General features: G+C 39.2%; 1 protein-coding gene across 14 annotated transcripts in view; it reads right to left on the bottom strand.

Annotated features, from left to right (window-relative positions):
- The window catches only part of TCF4 (transcription factor 4), a 438,455-nt gene that overhangs the window by 319,273 nt on the left and 99,165 nt on the right, over positions 1-20,017 (bottom strand). For all 14 annotated transcript variants that reach the window (XR_006102477.1, XM_042454744.1, XM_042454750.1 and 11 more), the window contains one exon: positions 2,224-2,285. Coding sequence is in view for 13 of the 14 variants with exons in the window: in XM_042454744.1 (XP_042310678.1) it covers positions 2,224-2,285 (62 nt within the window). In the remaining variant the exon portion in view is untranslated. The remainder of the gene's footprint in view (positions 1-2,223; positions 2,286-20,017) is intronic.

The raw sequence follows: 20,017 nt of genomic DNA, 5'->3' as shown, positions 1-20,017 counted from the left end.
TTATTATTATTATTATTATTATTATTATTATTATTATTATTATTATTATTACCTTTGTACCAGGTTCGGAAGCTTCAGCTAGTACAAAATGCTGCAGCCAGATTGGTCGCTGGAACTTCCAGGTCAGACCATATAACACTGGCTGCCTATTAGCTTCCGGGCTCCATACAAAGTGTTGGTTATTACCTATAAAGCCCTATATGGCTTGGGCCCAAGTTACTTGAAGGAACGCCTCTCCCCATATAGTCCGCCCCGCATTCTCAGAACATCAGGAAAAAATGTATTAGTACACCCTAAGGTGAGACTAGTAGCAACCCACCAGAGAGCATTTTCATCAGCTGCACCAATGTACTGGAATAAACTTCCAGAAGAGCTTCGTACGATCCCCACATTGGAGGCCTTCAAAAAGGCTTTAAAGACCTACCTCTTCCGATTAGCATTTCCTTCGGACTCCTCATAGAGACTGTCTCCCTTGATACAAATGATTAACCACAATTGATAGATTCCTTGCCTGTTTTATTATTTGCATGTTTTATCGATGTTAGATTTTATTGATTTTTATTAGTTTTTATTGATATATACATTGAGATGCTGCTTTTATGATGTAAAAGTTTTAAATGATTCTGTGAACCGCTTTGATCGCTTCGGAAGAGCGGTATATAAATAAAGCATATTATTATTATTATTATTATTATTATTATTGATGCATCCCAATGATGCAAAGTGTAAAGGGTGTACACTTGAAGATAATAATTCCATAAGGTTATCACAAGATGCCAATTGTTGTCACCAATTTGGATGGCTTTAATTTTTTTGACAATTTAATGGAGGATAATGCAATCAATGGCGAACCAGCATGGTCTAATGGTTTAAGCACTGCACTATGACTCTGGAGATCAGGTTTGAATCCTCACTCAGCCATTGGAAACTCACAGGGTGACCTTGGAGAAGTTGCATTCTTTCAGCCTCAGAGGAAGACAAAGACAAATCCCTCCTCTGAACAATCATACCAAGAAAAGCCCATGATCGCCTTCCAGTTGCCATAAGTGAGAAACAACTTGAAGGCACACAACAGCAAATTCTGTTAGTGACGACTCAACATGATATCTACACTACCTTCACTATCAGAGGCAGTATTGCCTTCAGTACCAGCTGCTGAAGAGCAGAAGCTGGAGATGTAGTTATACTCATGCTCTATGTTTAGGCTTCACTCACATATAAGTTGATCATGGAGGAAACAGAATGCTGGACTAGATGGATGTTTATTTCAACAGTATATTCTTGATATGTTTTCATATCTTTATGCAGACATAAATGCATAGGTCCACCTTTCAAGTAGGTCAGACAAGGCAGCTTACATTTTTTAAAAAGCAATAGTATTAAAGTGAAACTCATACAAATTGGTTGGATCTTCTAACTAGAGCCACAACATCCCAGGAGCAGATTAAAAGCTTCTTTGCTCTGACCTCTCTTGCTATAGCAGAAGCAGCAGGAAATGCCTCTAAAATTGTACCACACATGTAGGTTATTAAGTTATGGCTTATAGCAAAAACTGTCAAATGGATGAGTTACATATGTATGACACTAAAAAGAACCAGAATAGGAAATTACTATTCTCACTTGAATCCTTTTAGTTTCAATGTATAGGAAGAAATTTATGTGGTGTAGACATATACTCTTCATAGTTATTTTTGACGTGTTAATTTCTTTGTCTTCTGCAAGGACATGATTTATATATTTCTTTTTATGTTTAATAACATTTTAAAGGACATAGTTAAGGAGAACAACAGTAGCAAAGCTAAACTAGAGTGCAGAGCTCACATATCTCCTAGTATGCAAGATGCCCAAAAGTCATATTCTCTATTTTGCGCCTTTAAAAACATCTGGAATGCCATCTACAAGAAGTGAAAAGCCAACAGAAGCCAAAAGCACAGCTTACAGGCCAGAGATAATTTAGGGCAATGGATCAAAGGCTGATAGCAACAAGCAAAGCAAAACATTTAATGAAGTTTCTGACTACCTGTTAGCAGGAAGAAAGCAGGTGTCAAATTCAACCACAGAATCAGATAAGCATCTAAAAATGCAATTCTGGGAATAGGTTGCTCTGCAACCAAATTTGCATGTACATTTTCCTATGCAATCAGGTGTAAAACTCACATTTAGATTTTAAATTTGCATACACAGGAAGTCTGGTGAGGGGGAAAAGAGATTAGATATACTTACCCTGGATGGACTAGGATGTCCTCCATTCCCCCAGGACCCTGAGCTAGTTCTGTCTTCTACATCTAGGGACAAAAAAGTTCTTTAGGCTTTATTGCAATAATTCTTTCCTTTTGTAAAGGCACTTTTAAATTAATGTTTCAAATTAATCTCCTGTTGCCTTTAATTAAGAACCAGGCACAGGGCTACTACAATGATAGTGGCTTCTGACCCAACCACTTAAATTAACTCATTTAAATTCACAGCAGAAATGAACTGGACCCTCAGGAACCGGAGGTTTGCACATAAAAATTATTCCAGTCACTCAGTCTTTCAGGAGACTTTAAGAAGTGACTAGAAGTCACTGGCTGAAGTTGAATTCAAATTGTAGCACAGAAACACATACACTCAAGGATAAAACGGAACACTATAGAACAAATGAAGTAAGGAAACTGATGACCAAGTATCCCCTACTCTCCCTCCCTCCCTCCCTCCCTCTATATATTTATAGTGAATACTCATTCATAACCTGTTTTTACAAATGGATTTGCAGAGTATCCATGACACAAAAATTAATAATAACACTCAGGTGGTTGCTAAAATGTCTCAGCATACAGAGTATTAGATAAGCACTTCAAAAGACCTTAAGTTTAATTGTAGCCACAGACTAACAGGACAGTTATTGCTGCTCTTGTTTAGGATAGTGTTTCTTATGCTATCTGATGTTGGGGGTCTGCTGGTCATTTTCCCCCTGGTGTGCCAAGGACTACTCCCATATTTGTTCCCACTGGCTACAATTGTTTCTTTCCTTCATGGAAACTTACCATGGATTGGCAGCCACTTTTGAGTAGCACTGCTCTAGGGGTTGCAAATTCCTGAAATGAACATCCACAATACATGGGGTTGGAGGTGAAGTATAACAGGACAAGGGGTAAAGCACAAATGTTTTGTGATGGACTCAGGTGTAGAATAAACCAGAAAAGGCAATGATTGCCAAATACTGGAAAAATGAAACAAAACTGAAAATGTCCAGAAGTCCACTTTTGGTCTTATTTTTATTTATTTTAATGTTAATCCATGCAAGATGACCCTGGAACCTTTTTTGGGGGAAAAAGGTGGTTGTCAGAATCTGGAAGTGCTGAAGCCTGTAAAAAAAGTCTTGCAGAGTTAGATGCAGTCCCACTGTCCTCTCCTGTTGTAGACTAGTGTTTACAAAGTACTGGAATGGTCTTCACTCTTAAATTGGCTTGACAAATGCCACTGAAATTGTTTTATCCAAATTGATGGTATCTGATTTCACATCCTCAGAAGATGAAACCATAGATTCAGAGTGGGAGACAGGATTACCCTGAGCCAGTACCTGACATTTCTACTATTCTAGAAATATGAGTACAACTCCTTCAGAGTTAATTTGTATAATAGTGATGGACAGGGCCAAATCAAAGGTAAGTGTGGATGTGAATTATTCTTTTCTCTCAGAGGCAAGACATGCTGTGCAACTGGTATTCATTGTCCTTCTTTGTCATACCAACATTCATCCACACATCCCATCCCTTCTTTCATCTGTGCATGTGGTTACATAAATGTCTTAATGATTACTATCAGTTATTTACTTCTTCTAATTAGCCTACTACAATCACTACAATCACTGCTCTCTACTCTTGTTCTCCAGATATGCTATACACAGTATCTGATGTAACACATAAGCATTTTTAAATCTTTCAGACTCCCAACTAGTCACCATTTACCTCTGATGTTCCATGTTCGCAACCCTTCCAACAAGCATCTTACTCTATCTGACACATACAATACATAACAATGCTTTATCCTATGACATACAATAGACACTTAATTTTAAAAAAACAACCAATTACTCAAGTGCAGAAATGGGAGATATAAGGAGAAAAAGTTAGGAAAGAGGGAAAGATGCAGTTGTACCCTTGAGCCCTAATCAGACAAAGATATTGGCAGGAAGATACAGAGGAGTGTTATGATGCCACAGGCTGAATTATATTTGGCTGAAGGATGCATGCAGATTCAGGTTTTCCTATTCTCACTTCAGATACTGATACCCTATATTGTTGAATGAAATGCTACAGGGGCTGAGATTAGAAAACCTTTTAAGAAATCTCCAGTAAATGTCTGTGTGTAGTTTATTAACTCGTGAAATCAATCTAGTACAGTCGTTCCTCCTTATCCATGAATGCTTTATCCACAGATTCAACCGTCCACATCTTAAAATATATATATTTAAAAAAATATAAATTCCTAATAGCAAACTTTGATTTTTCATTTTATATAAGGAACACCATTTTACTATGCCATTATATTTAATGAGACTTGAGCATCCATAGATTTTAGTATCCACAGGGAGTCCTGGGACCAAATTTCAGCAGATAACAAGGACCCACAGTATCTATAGAGGACTATGGGTAGTGGCTCAAAATAACTGCTGCTTAATTGCAGTTTTCTCTACCCGCCTCTAAAAAATGATACAAGATTTTAACAATATGGGTTTTGAAGAGCTTTGATTTCTGCATGCAAAAAAAAGAATGATTTTGTCGATAAACTGTAGCACAAACAAAGGAACGGACTTTGTATCATGTCTCTTATTCTGGTCTCACTTAAGAAAATCCAGAGGGGCCTGTGATAAGCCTGCACATGTATGTTAATGTATCTACACTAAGTTGAAGGACCCATCAAGGGCGCTTTATAGATGGGGCCTTTTGGCCGCCATCGTTACGCGCAAGGGGCGGTGCTTCCTGACACGCCTTGCCCCTCGCACATAATGAGGGCGTAAAAATGTGTATAGGGCGCCACCATTCTGATGTGATGGACGCCTAGCGTCTGCATGTCGCAGCGCCTTGATGATGCCGCAAGTGCGCCATTGGCACCTTGTGGCATCATAATGGCGCCAGAAAAAGAAGCCGCTTTATGCGGCTTCTTTTTGCTGCACAGGGGAGCCACACGGTTTGTCCACTGCAGCTCCCTCATGCAGCAAACAAGGGCGGCAGCAGACCGCCCTTTTGGGCAGTCTGTAAAGCACCTAAGATAGGTTCTTGCTTTATAACATATCCAGAGTAGCCATGTTGGAAAAGTACATTATCATCCAAAATCCACAAGACAGTGGGTTTATTAAGCCAACCCAAATGCACACTGTACATGTTGCAAGCTTTTGAAGCTCCATGGCTTTTTCATCAGGTGTTACAAATGATATGGGAGGATGATGATTGTTTCAGACTGCATAATACCAGCACCCACATGACTAGATGGAGGAAGAGCCCACCTGCATTAATACTTTCCCTTAACATCTGAACTAAGGTCAAGAACTAAAACATCTTAACCAAATGCAGGGATATAACTAACATCGGCATCTTCCCCCCCCCCTCCTGTATCATTTTTAACACCTTTGCCTGATGAAGAAGCCAGTGGATCTTCAAAAGCTCACAACATGTATAATGTGCATTTTGGTTGGCTTAATAAATGTATCACTGTATTGTGGATTTATTTATGTATCACTGTATTGTGGACTGCCATTAGGGACATCCTGAGGATGTCCCAGTTTGAAAAAGGGGCGTCTCTTCCAGACGGCCCTAACCCTATCATGGGCAGAGTCTGTGACAAATGGTGGCGGCCGTTCCACACGGCCGCCGCCATATTGACGTAGCGGACACTGTGCATCTGCACATCACACCCCAGAAGTGATGCCACGAGTGCGCGACTAGCGCCTTGCGGCATCTCTTCCGGGGCCTAGGAAGGAGCATGATTTCCACGCTCCTTCCTCGGAGCGTCCGGGAGCCGTGCGGTTTGGCCGCTGCGGCTCCCGGCCGCTGCAAACGGAGGCAGAGCCAGACTGCCGCAATCCGGCAGTCTGTAACTTGCCATTGTTTCACCAAAAATGTGTTTCATGGACTTATTTTTTGGTAGAGGCATCTGATTTATTTATAATGTATTGATATTTAGCATTGATACCCTGCTGTTCAGTAGGGATGACAAGGATATTTGAAATTATTTGAACAATGGTAGTGATGTAAACTAGGGCTCAAGTTGGACTCATGTCGCTTCAATGACTTGAATTGGATTCAACACAACAATAAATAATGCACTATCTCAACTCAACTTTCAGCTTGTATATTTGTAGCAACTGACTTTCTGGCCTACCTTCATCCAGAAATAGCAAACACATTAGGGAATGGGCAGGGATTAAGGTCTGCACAGCCACCTGTCTTTGCTGCACATCTTTTCAAAAGCTTTAGAAGGATCCTTCTACATCAACCCCACTACCAAAATATTTCCTGTTCCCCTCTGAGAACTTATTTTATGTACCTTTGTGCATGTCTTCCTGGATTTTCTAGTTATTGAAACACCACCCCCATGGCCCACATCTTCTTTTTTGACATTAAATTTTGCACCCAGACTTGAGATGCAACTTGAGACATGACTTGAAATTATCTTGGAAGTACTTGAGACTTGACTTAAGACTTGAAAGTAGAGACTTGACTTGAGGCTTACAGTAAAAGACTTGAATACATCACTGAACAATAGTTAAAATTTTGTTTCTTGAGTTTTGAGAAACTGATAAGTAGAATCATAGACTGAAGAGCATCTTCAAGGTTGCTGTTGTTAACTTTATTTATACCCTGCATTATTCCAGAACTAGGACTCAAGATCACTTATACATTAAAAAGATTCCTTTAAAAAAAGTTTTGGGCTCATGCTGTATAAAATTTTCATGTGGATTTTTTTTTTTTTTTTTTTTTTTGCACAGAAAACAATATTTTCTTTGCAAAAAGCTAATATTTCTGTACAGAAAAACATGTGAGATTTTGGGATGCAGTAAGTCCCCAACTAGGAGCCAGCATGGTGTATGGTTTGAGTGCTGGACTATGACTCTGGAATCATGGTTTGAATCTCTGCTCATTCATGGAAAACTACTGGGTGACCTTAGGGAAGGCACATTTTCTCAGCCTTATAGGAAGGCAAAGGAAAACCCCCTCTGAAAATCAAGGGAATGAAGGAAGAGAGAAAGAAGTTGTTTCCATGTGAGTAATTCAAATTGCAGATTTCAATCATGTCTAATTCTCTTAGGCCACTTGGGAGTGGTAGGCAGAGTGGATGCTTCCAGCAGCACCCCAAATGCAATTTAGGTGTTCCTCATGGAAAGTCAAAGAGAGTGCATCATATGCCTCAGGGTAGGTCACTGCCATTCTGAAGTTGTGTCAAGGCCCAAGAGTAGAAACAGAAGTCCCTGAACTCTATGGTTTCAAGCAGAAGCCATTATGTGCTTTGTGGCATACTAAAGCTTGTTGGAATAAGCTTGGTTGACTGTGCATTAAAAATGTGTTAGAACTCTCCTGTGACTATTCTAGTTAGTCTGCAATCCAGCAAAGCAATTAAAAACAGGCTTAAATTTAAGTATGAAGTTCTAGTGATTTTTTTCCCAGCGATATTAAGACCAAATAATAATGTACTGTAACAAGAAAAGGACCCTAAAGTAAGCAAAGAGAAATGCTTGTAAAAAGGATTATAGTGAGGTGAACAGAGCAGCCCATTTAAAATAACTTTATGAAACTAAACTAATCAAGATAAATGACATCCATGATCGGAGTTATCAAACAGCAACTATGTAGAGATGTAAAAAAATAAATAAATGCAATATTAGGACACTTTAGAGACTGAAAGTCACTTTAACTATTTTCAATTTGTTTTGGCATACAATTATCATGTTGTTGTTACCAATGGAGCTACAAAGTCCTGAATGTAAGAAACATTAGAACTGTAAGGAACATCTTTGTTTCTGACAGTGTATTAGGAGCAGGCAATATCCAATCAAAACAGAAGTGTCCCTCAAAATTAGTAAAACAAGGGGGGGGGGGGGGGACAAAAAATATTTTCTCTCCTCTAGTTCTCCAGAGTGTCTAGCAGACATCAAGTACTTGTTCCTTTAAAAATAACTAAAGCTTGTAAGACTCCTATGCTTAAAGGAGTCCTCCATACATCCCCTCCTCTTTTATAGAGACATAAGTGTTTTCTATGTGGTCTGCTTCTAAGCTCTGGAATTCCCTTATTCGGGTATCTAGCATATCCTTCTCCTTGCAATTTTTTAATCAGTAGGCAAATTTTTTGTCCCCTGTTTTGTTAGGTTTTCAGGAACTACCTTTAAAGACGGTGCGTTTACTAGCATGCTATACTCTTTTCATCCTTTTTTAAAACAACAACAACATGTGTTTACATTTGCACTCAAGGTTATTGATAGTTTAATTATATTGTAATGATAATATTTACCATGGCATAGTGACTCTGGAGACCAGGGTTCAAATGCCTACTCTACCATGAAACCCACTGGGTAAACTTGGGCAAGTCATACTCTCTCAGCCTCAAGAGAAGGCCATGGCAAACCTTCTCTGAACAAACCTTGCCAAGAAAACCCCACGATAGGGTTGTATTGGGGTTGCCACAAGTCAGAAATGACTTGAAGGCATACAACAACAACAATAATAATATGGAAATGGGAAAGGGAAGGGCAGCCATGAAAGAATTAGAAAAGAGCCTAAAGTGTAAAAATATGCAACTGAACACTAAAGTTAGAATTGCCCAATCCCTTGTATTCCCCATCACCATGTATGGATGTGAGAGCTAGACAGTGAAGAAATCAACTCTTAAGATGTGGTGCTGGAGAAGAGTGCTGAGAATACTATGGACAGCCAAAAAGACCAACAAATGGGTCCTTGAATAGATCAAGCTTAGACTCTTCCTGGAAACCAAGATGATGAAACTGAGGCTGCTGCACTTTGGCCACATCATGCGCAGGAATGACTCACTAGAAAAGGCAATAATGATAGAGAAGGTAGAAGGTAGCAGAAGAAGAGGAAGATCACACATCAGAGATATACTCAATTAGGGAAGTCACAATCAGTAATTTACAGGCCCTGAGCAGAGCAATTGAGGACAGGGGGTCTTGGAGATGCCTCATCCACAGGGTGGACATGAGTCGTGGTCAACCCGAGGGCAATTAACAAGAGCAATTATAATATTTCTTATGTATTTATTTATATCTCTTCATCTTAAAACCTTGCTTTCTGGTTTTGAGGGAAAAGTGGAACATAAATTGGGTGAGTGAATGATTACTGGCTTACTGATTTATGCATCTATTTTCTGTAACATATGCCACAACAGAATTTACTTCATCCAGATTATCTACCTTTTATCTATCCTATAATGCACAAGATTTTTATCTAACACTGGATTTTCAGCATGGCATTGATCATACATACCTTTGGAGTTGACTGTCATAAATACATCAACACTACCTAGCATTCTGTTTCACCAACTTAGAATTAATTGTCTCTTGTTTGGGCTGAAGGTAATACTCTGCGTAAAATACTGCACATTTCTTTCTCTTTCTCTTTAAATTATTTTTATTGAGTTGTTAAACAAAAACCATATCAACTTTTTTTAACAACCCTCAGTCACACACATAACATATAAAAATCAAAATGACACTAATCTATAAATATAACCCTAAACTAAACTAAATTGCTCCCCAACCTCTCTAGTCCTCCAACTCACCCCTTCTATATAAAACTATGACAATCAATACAAATCAAATTGACACAACACAAACGGCAAATGGCTTCCCACTTTCCAAACCTAAAAATATTAATGCTCAGAATATATATTTTCTGAGTAATACTAATTTATTTTTATTTTACTCCTGACCTGAAAAATAAACAAAATTGCTTCAACCATCAAATTCTTTCTTCTTTATATAAATCAAAAACACTTTCCAGTCTTTTTTTAAAAAATTGTCCAATGATTTTTCTTTCATAAATGTTACCAATTTGTCAATCTCAGCTAACTCAAAAACTTTAACGGTCCACTCTTCTTATGTTTGTTTTCCAACACTGGGTATACAACAATCTTGCCACTATTATCATATAATGTATCATCTTATACTTTTATATAGTTTATATCATATACATATTCTTATATGGTTCCACACACCTACTGGTTTTAGCATTAGCTTTTATTCAGTGGGCTTCAGATAATATACAGTAAGGCAGGGAAAGATACTACCTAGAAAATATAATGTATTCCTTTTGAATTCCATGATTCAATCCCACAATGGGAAACAATTATGGACAAAGGGTTATTGGCTATAATTGCTTATCACACTATGGTTGTTTCAGGAAATGTTTAGAAAGAATGAACTAAGAAGATGCTATGAGAATATGGGCTAGAATAGCTGGGCGGGAAAGAACTGCCCAAGCCCGCTCTGACCGCAAGTGGATCAGGACAACATGGATGGCTCCCAAAGTGGGCTGTGGCCACAGAACCCAAGCCGTGCTGCCAGCAGCTGGGAAATCCCTTGGTGTGGCTTCTGGCCATGTTTGAAGTGCGCATCATTTGAACGCCACACCTCCAAAGTGGCTGTGAGCTGCTTCTTTTGGCCCATCTGTTCTGGGTCCATGATACTCTTTTCCCATCAATTTATATCCAGTTTATCATCCATATATCATCAGCCCTGTCCTAACTGACCCTAAGCTCTTCTTCTGTGAAGCAGTGCTTATTAGTAAAAGTACACAAGCTTCTTCTCTCCCAGACACTGCTTGAGGTTTAAGGTTGCTATATAATTGCCTGGTTGGCCGACACAAGAAGCCAGGAAACTGCATGACCCCTGGTTTGACATGTACAAGCCACCTGCAGTGAGAGTGCCTAAACAAACCACATAATTTTTTCTGTGGCTTGTTTACAATGTCATCCAAATGCAAGCATTTATGTGTTGTAGGAAATGGGTATAAAGCAAACCTTGGACTCTTACATGGATTTGTTGGGAAAGAAACAGATGAGAAAAGAAAAGAGCCAATGTTTTGACTATAAATCTGTGCTTCTCTCATTTTGTCCCTGCAAATCTTCTGGATTTCAGCTCCCAGAAGCCTTGAGCATTGGTCAAGATGGGAGTTGAAGTCCAAATCATTTGGATGATAAAAAAATCCACAACATCCTAAATGAAATATAACTCTCACCCAGATTTGTTTAGCTACTTTCACAGTTAGCAAGAGCAACTGGGATAGTGTGTGCTGGTACATGCATATCACTAATAAGCTACATTTCAAATAGGCCCGAACAGACAGGCCAAAATTAGGCTGCTTTGGGTCCCTTTGGAGGTATGCTGTTTAAATTATATTATAATGAGATGCCAGAAGCTATGTCAAAGCTGTGCTCCAGTCCTTTGGACTGGAGCATGGCTTTGGTGCAGCTTCTGGCCTCTTAGGATGCATGCATCATTTAAACAGCATACCTCCAAAGTGACCCGAAGCAGCTTTATTTTGGCCTGTCCGTTCAGGCCCCCTATCACCCAAATCAGCCCTATATATAATAGCCAAGCCATATATACGCACCCATATACACACACATGCAAGAGTCATCTAGAAACACTATGCAATCATTCATACTGACTGTTACTGAATTCTTCCATATTACTAAAATTGCATATGCCCTGTTCGGATTACTGAAACAACATTCCAGGTGAGAGCATGCCATTAATTTATTATAAAAGGATACTAGAGTATTATCTGCCATCACATTCATTATGGATTATTAATTCTATTACTTCAAACAACAGATTTAATCTGTACAAAAAGGCATGTATAAAAGATTAACAAAGGAAAGCACTTAAATTATATGCAGAATTTGAATTGGGTCTGCAAGTGCAATTAGAGAGCTTAGACATCTGTATCACATATCTCCAGCCTAGCTGTATGGGTAAAGAAATGGTTTGCCTCCAGCTCAATCCCTCTTTCCGCCCCTTGTATATTAATGTATTTCTTAATGTTATATTTCTATGAATCACAATTCCTACTATTTCAATGAAACACTGAAGTGTTAATAACACAAGACATTCCAAGTAAATACTTAACTATGGCAAGTTACAGACTGCCCGTTTGGGGCGGCCTGTAACTGGCCCTTTCCCCGCTGTATCGGGGCCTCAGCTGCCACAACGGCAGCCTCTGAGGCCCCAATCCGACGCTTATCCAGGCTGCGGGGAAGCGGCAAAAGGCCGCTTCCCCGCGGCCTGGAAATGGGTGTTCTTGGGGCTTCGAGCCCCAAGTACACCCAGCGGCAGCAAGGATGCGGAGAAAGGGTCCACTCAGCCCCTTTCTCATTTGCGTTGCTGGCACAGCTGTGTAGAGGCTGCGCCAGCGATGCAAATCCTGGAAGGAGTTCCGAAACGGAGCTCCTTCTGGGGCCGCAGAAAGGGGCCCCAATACATCACTTCCGTGCCGCCCCATTTGGAGGCGGTGCGGTCATGACATAGTCATGGCAGCGCCCATGTGTATAGAGTGCCGCCATTTTCTACGCGCTCCACGCGCATTAGGGTTAGGGGCATCAGGAAGTGACACCCCTTCCTAACTCTAATACGTGCTCCGCACGTACTTTGTGCGCATCTGTAACGTGCCCAAGTTCTTTTAAAAATGTGTATTGTTTACATGACAAATCAAATCAACCATTTCTTTCAGTAATAAGGGTGAGCTTTTTAAAATCTTGGGTGTTATGCAACTGATTATTAACTTGTTTGGATTCTCATTCAAGGCATATCCAAATCACAGATGAAATTCTGAATGGCTTTTCAACAGACATTACAGCAGGGTTTAGCTTCATGGTCTCTATTCCAATCTGAAATCTCTACCCATGTGCTGAGTGGAAATCAATTAACAGTTTAAGGAAAATGCATATGTATTTGAGTGTAAGATCTAAGGTGGCCAAAGGTAGCAGTTATGCACATTTAAATGTCACGCAGAAGTGGGAATCTTTAAGTAACAGGTGGGGCTCTCCAGATACTGGTAAACTGCTACTCCTAGCATTCTTTGCCATTAGTTATTATGACAAGGGCTGCTAGGACTTGCATTCCAACAATACCTGAAAACCTGCACAATTCCCACCTCTACTTTACATTTATATTCTGTGTGTGTGTGTGTGTGTGTGTGTGTCCTGCTTCTTCCCACCCAAAACACAACCTTTAAAAATGTTAAAATATTTGAAGAGATTACAGAAATTAACAGTGGGGCCTTTTCAACTATTGCTGATAATGGTCCCAAACACACTGTAGAAATAATCCAGTTTGAGACTTCTTTAACTGCCCTGGCTCAGTGCTAGGGAACCTTTGCAATTGTAGTTTGTTATGACACCAGAGCTCTCTGATAGAGAAGGCTAAATGTCTCACAAAACAACAGTTCCCAGAATTCCATAGCACTTAGCAAAAGTATACTGACAACATTCACTAAGCAGTAACATCAAAAGTACCTATGAAACTAAGAACACACCCTATCAATAAAGATTAATGTGATTAATTTTACTTGTACAATCAACGGCACCTTCTTCCAGGTTTCCATTTTTCCTTTCCTGTAACTGAATTACTCAAATATACACTTCTACTTTAGTCTCCCAAGACACAGATTTGCTAATTGTATACAAATCTATTAGCAAACAGACTTCAGATTGCTGTCAAACAGTGTGATCCACAAGACACTTACACAAACATGCTTGAATTTAATGCACAATGGTCATTCAAAGTCAATGGGACTCAACAGCTGATATGTGGAAGAGTGTTTGAACTGTTGCTAATGAAAAGCATGGGATCTGAGATTATGTGAAACAATGAAAAAATGCAGCTGGTGAAATTTCAGTTGTAATAATCCATGCATGCATTCAAGTCATAACTCAGTATTACTATCATCAAGGGAAAAGAATGCATGTATGAACAATATTGAAGTATAAAATTATATATGATAGTTGGTTGGCTATATTAAAGATTGGAAATTCATGCAGTACCATGGACTGTATTTGGAACATATGACAGCTAATTTAAAATGCATATTATTCACCTAATGTATGTGCCATTTATATGTTGAATGATATTCTGACTTTCTTGCTGTTACTCCAATCAAAAAATACTTCAGATGCCTGAAGAACGTCAGTTATCTGTCTTAAATCTAGCTTAGATATTCTATTGCCTTCATTGCTAAAGTGATACAGCTGCATTACTCTAACATAGGGTGAGAAAATAAACCAGAAACTGGATAAAACCATTCTAGCCCAGTCTAAACCTTTAAATTGTTCTGACTTAGTGATACGGAAAGTATGAAAAAATCATCCACCAACTCCACAGCTTCCAGACTATGAGCCAAACACAACTTGTGCTTTAGATGCACACCGACCAGACAGCTGTAGAGGCCTTTGAAGGAATGTGCAAAAATGTGATTTATCTACACTAATTAGACTTTAATTACACTTTGAGCCACTGTGCTGGGGGTTGGGTCCAGTTTTTAACATACATTCTTCTGATATGCCATAAGGATGCACTGTAATGTGGTATCTCTACCAGACTCAGTGGAATATGATTGTTTAGTGTTTTTGTTTTGATTTGAGTTTTTTTGCATTGATTGGTTGTGTGAAGGGGCTGGGGTGGGTTTTTTTGAATTTATCCAAATTTCAATGGTTCACATTAGTTCAGGCAGTCTAGGGTCACTTTTTTTACCCAATGTTCTGTAGATGAGGTGCTGGCATGTTTAAGGATCTTGCCTAGGTTTTGAGAGCTGCGTAAGAGGGGCTGGGAAAAGTAAACATTAGAAACCTCATCAAAGTAGGGCAGGAGCAGTGAGGCTTTAACTCTGCAACCTGTGCCTGTAATTTCAAAATATGTTTTTGACAAAGTAAAATACAGGACTGTGAGGGGGGTTATCAATATGGGGACAACATGACAGCAGTTCCACGTAATGTGTGAAACTTTCCTGAATAATATAAAGTTGGGCTTATTGTTCTGATTCAAGATTTCTGGTGGGCAGAAACTGGTGAGCAATCTTTAATTTGCAACCAACTACTTTCTGCTCATCCTTGAGTTATAACTGAGCCAAATGTGTGGTGGTTTGAGTGCTGGAGTATGATTCTGGAGACCAGGGTTCAAATGCTGGCTTGGGCATGTAAACCCACTGGGTAACCTTGGGAAAGTCACACTCTCTCAGAGGATGGCAATGGCAAACCTCTGAAGAAACTTGCCAAAAAAAACCCATGGTAGGTTTGTCTTAAGGTCGCCACAAGTCGGAAATGACTTGAAGGGACACAACAACAACAACAGGCTGCATGCTCAACCCTTTCAGCAACAAGGAATTACAAATTGCTTCACGTGGCATTGCTGCTATTCCATGGTGGAACTGTGAGTGAAGGAGTTATTATCTGAATAATGCAGCAAATTGTTTTTTAAAGTATTTGCCTTGAAGGAGATACTATTGGGTTCTACTGCAGGCAACAAAGGGTGAAGACTGACAGGCTCCTTTCCTACAAACCTGACTAAAGCTGAATATATAATTGAAACTATTAGTTTGGAATGCTAAAAACTGTGGCAAGATCTGAAGTCTTCATACAAAAGAAATGCCACATATGAAACACTCACAGTGTGGAAAATGTGTTCAGCAGACAAATAATGTCATCATGAGAATTGGGCCGTTTTGACTATACCACCACAGCAACCCCATTTTGTCAACCTTACACTTGTGCCAGCACAAAGAAAAGGACCTATGTAGGTTGTAAATTGCTGACCTTAGTCCTGTATTTGGGGATCTATGCACTTTGGGGGATCCTGTGTGATAACTATGAAGCAAGCTGTTTCTATTTTAAAACCTGTAAAATTAAATGTCATTTGGGAAACAGGTATTTTTAAAATATAGATGCATATACAGAGAGACACAAATACTACTTTTATCATGTTTTCAGTTGGCCACTTAAAATTTTCTTGCCTCAGAAAACTGTTCTGAATAGTTGGAAATTGAATAAACAAGCACATTTCTACCAAAGAATTAAGAACATGTCCATGTACCATCACTCCAATGTCTCCATTCTATCTTCCAGGAAACCCAGAATATGGTGTAGCCTCAAAAATTTTCATGACATCACTGCCATTTCTTTATCACCAAGGTATTTTAATTTCATGTCCTTCCAGTATAGTAAGGTTTTACTCATGTCATTGCAGTATAGTAAGGTTTTTACCCAGTGATCTGAAAAATGACAAGCAATCACTCCTGTATGTTATCTTCATAGGTTGTGCCTAAGCTTTCAGCCAATTTTCCTTGTATGTAGACTTAAATGTGCAAACCACACTATATTAGCCTGCAAAGCATCAATGAGGAGGCTTAATTAAGTAACCCTGACAGATAAATCCATTTCTTTTGCAGTAATCAAATCAAAGCAGGTTGACATAACACAGAAACTTAATACAGTTATTCTCTTGTAATTGGAAAAAGGCCCTTTACTTCTCATTAAAGCAATCTTCTGGGTATTGGCATAATAAGACATCTCAGGGCTTTAATATTACCCTATAAAAGTCTCAAGATACAGACCCCCTTAAGCAAATATGCACGATTATCTAATTCCTTCATCACAGAGGAGCATGTTAGTCCTATTGTTTTAAAATTGTTAATTCTTTATCTCATCTATAGTCCAAAAATAATACACCAGTATGGAAAAATATGATGACATAAATACTGTGCTTAAACGATTTCTAAAGCTGAATGATCAGCTATTACTGAAGGGGTCTTTTTTTAATTGATAAGATGCTTCTGCACACAAATTAGAAGACCATTAGGCAAATCTAACTTTACTAAAGATCTTCTTGTTTATGACCCTTTTACAAAGGTTCAGCACAGAAGTTTTCCATTTGTTTCATGCTTGTTTGTTTGGTTGGTTTTGGTGTGGTACACCATGTATAAAGCCAAGGTTCTTGATTGATGTTACCAGGGAAATAAGAGAAGGGGTAGAAAATAAAGGGAAGGGAAAAAAGGGAGTTGAGTTAAAAGTTTCATTTAAAATTAATCTGCAGGCATACGTATTTAACCATACAGATAATGATATAATGATAGTTTACAACACCAAGACAATATTATATTGTTAAAGAGTCAAATAAACTTCCCACCATTCTATCAGCAGAACATGGGGGTGAAGCAGACAGGCCAAATGAAGTGGCCTCTGGATGCTTTGGAGGTCTGCTGATTAAATGACGCATACCTCCAAAACAGCCAGAAGCTGCGCTAAAGCTGCCTTCTGGTCCCTAGGACCAGAGCAGAAAGAAGTCAATATAATATGACTCCTAGAGGTGCTGGTCAGCCCCTGCATCAGCAGCCCACCTTGGGAGTGGGTTGTGCAAACAGTGAGGTTCCAATCTGCTTCTGGCTGGAGCTGCTCTTTTGTGCCCGTGTGTTCTGGGCCATGGAAGAAGCAATCCCTACTCTGCCAAAGTCTGCTCCAGAGAGATGGGAGCCTGTTTAAACAGAATTTGGGAGGGCTGTTGAGTACAAGAGAGGAAAGGTTGTAAGTATCCCATAACTAACATTACACGGGACTTTGCCTACAAAGTGCAGTGTACGCTATTTTAGAGTATTGGAGGGGGGGGTTATATCACTAATGTTTTCAGAAATTAAGTGTCTATGGGGGGAATCTTTAATGCAAGCATGGTATGTCCATGTGTACACATGCATATTATTCTTTGGAGTCAAAATCTCAATCCACATGCATAAATAGCACATCCAGCAAAAGAATTCTAGAGCACCATGGGATCAGCATATTCAACTGGCAGTGGTTACAAGGCAGGGTGTAACATATGTATTGTTTGAAACATGAATCAGTCAAGCAGGAAAGAACTGATTTGAGTTTATTTTCCAGTACTACTGAAATACAGTTCTATTACTAAACAAAATTTAGTAACTTTAGCAGAGTAAAGGTTGAAAAATTGCACGTGACATCTAACCTAAACCTTCTCTATTATTATGAAAGTTACATATTGTGCAACCACATATATTCAGGATGCAAATGGAGTGACAGAAACCAGGGAACTAACATCAGAATTACCTAAAATTCCCAAAGATCTATTTTCACTGTAACATGTATTACCTCGAAGGGGGATACAGACTGGCACTTTGTGCCAGCCTGTGGGTGGAGTCACAGCATAGCGTCTGCACACTCAATGCTGTGACCCTGTCCCCATCGTGCCATGATGCTGTGTGCCCTTTTAGACAGCGCATGGCATCATGGCATAACTCTGGCGCAGCGCAGAAGGGGCATCATCGTGCCACTCCGTCGCAGCTATGATGCCCCTGCTAGGGAGCAGAAAAGAAGCTGCTTTTCGCTGTTTCATTTTGCTCCCTGAGGTGGCCACGGCATGCGGTTGCCACACCCCTAATCTGGGGCAAAAAGGGGCTGCATCCTACCGCTTGTCTATACAGCCCCTAAGTTCTCTTTATCACTTGTAGCATAATCATATGATGTTAACAAGGTTTGGATGCATTTTATGCAAACAATATTCAGTTGCGCTGGCAGTATATGTATGAAATAAAAATCTCCTTTAAAGTATGATATTTTTGAAAAGCCTTAATCCTACCAAAATATTCATTGCATATGAACAGAACTTTTTTCCCCATAAGATGTACTCATTCAGCTGTACAGTGTCCATTTTCAGATTTCCTGATATATATATATATAGTATTACATAGTTTATATCATACACATGAACACACACACACACACCCATTAATGTTGTTGTGGACCATGAATTGCACCAGGCTGAGCATGGAAGAGCCTACTAGTTTGGGAATGTGTGCTTTTATTATCCTCTCTTGTTGTTAATATGAGTGAGTGAACATCTATGCATATCGAGGTCAACAAAGTTCAAGAAAGTAAAGTTTGTCTAAATACACATTTTGGACAAATTTGGGCTCCATGTTTTTTAAACATGCAAACACTGAAGACCTTCTCAGTACAATGCATGACTTTATAAATTTCTATCATGATCTCAATAACTCAATGTTTTTCAACTTTAAAAGCCTGAAACATCATAGCCTCTCCCTTTAGTCATTTGTTTCATCCTCCACATCATCAATATACTTCTTAGGAATTTCAGTTCAAATTCTTCAGTCTTTAATCCCAAACATACTTATTTTAATACATAAGCCATGATAAAATGAAAAGTTCTCATTAACCAGAATGCCTCTTCCCTTGATATGAACAGCAAGAGATGATCTGGAGAAAATGAACACAACTATGCCACAACATGGTGAAGGTGTTCTTCCATAAGGTTGCTTGATCAGTGCTTACTTGATTGTCTTTATATCCTGCTTTTCCTCAAAGGGATTCATGGCAGCAGAAATGGCTCATGGGGTTTTTTTTTTGGGGGGGGGATTGGCCAGGGGATTATTGTGTGCCCTTAGTACTAAAATATTCAAAAATGCCTCTAGAAATGGATTTTGAAAATTTTGGGAAAGGTCAGCTCAGTCAATAAAGTGGAACATGCTATTATCATGTGTTTAAACAAGCAATCAAAATGTCCTGTATTTCCCATGTGAAAGGTAGTTGACTGTGTTCACCCAGTATTATCTCTTATTTACCTCAGCTGCTCATCCCTGTCATAAGCCAAGATTCAGGCAACTGGGAAAGTCTATATGTATAAAGTCCAGATGTATAAAAGGAAAACTGCCAAAAGCCTCTGTTATTGTTCACACTGGGAGAAGAGAGATTAAAAAGCTCATTGCCTGTGGTACCTTGGATCACAAGGGAATGATTCAGTATGCAGAGCCAATGGTGCTGGCCCTTCAGCTGTTGCTTTATTAAAAACATGACCTTGTTTAAAAACAAATAGTTATCTTAAAACCAGGTATAGGTTTTTCCTGAAAATGAACTTCTCAGTCATGTTCCAAAACTCTTGATTAGGGATAAGGCATTTCTTGTTGTTCGCCGCCTTAAGTCCCTATATTGGGAGAATGGCGGGATATAAGAA

The sequence above is a fragment of the Sceloporus undulatus genome, chromosome 2, assembly GCF_019175285.1.
Source record: "Sceloporus undulatus isolate JIND9_A2432 ecotype Alabama chromosome 2, SceUnd_v1.1, whole genome shotgun sequence".
Lineage (NCBI taxonomy): Eukaryota > Metazoa > Chordata > Lepidosauria > Squamata > Phrynosomatidae > Sceloporus > Sceloporus undulatus.
This window is presented reverse-complemented; position numbering and strand designations above follow the sequence as displayed.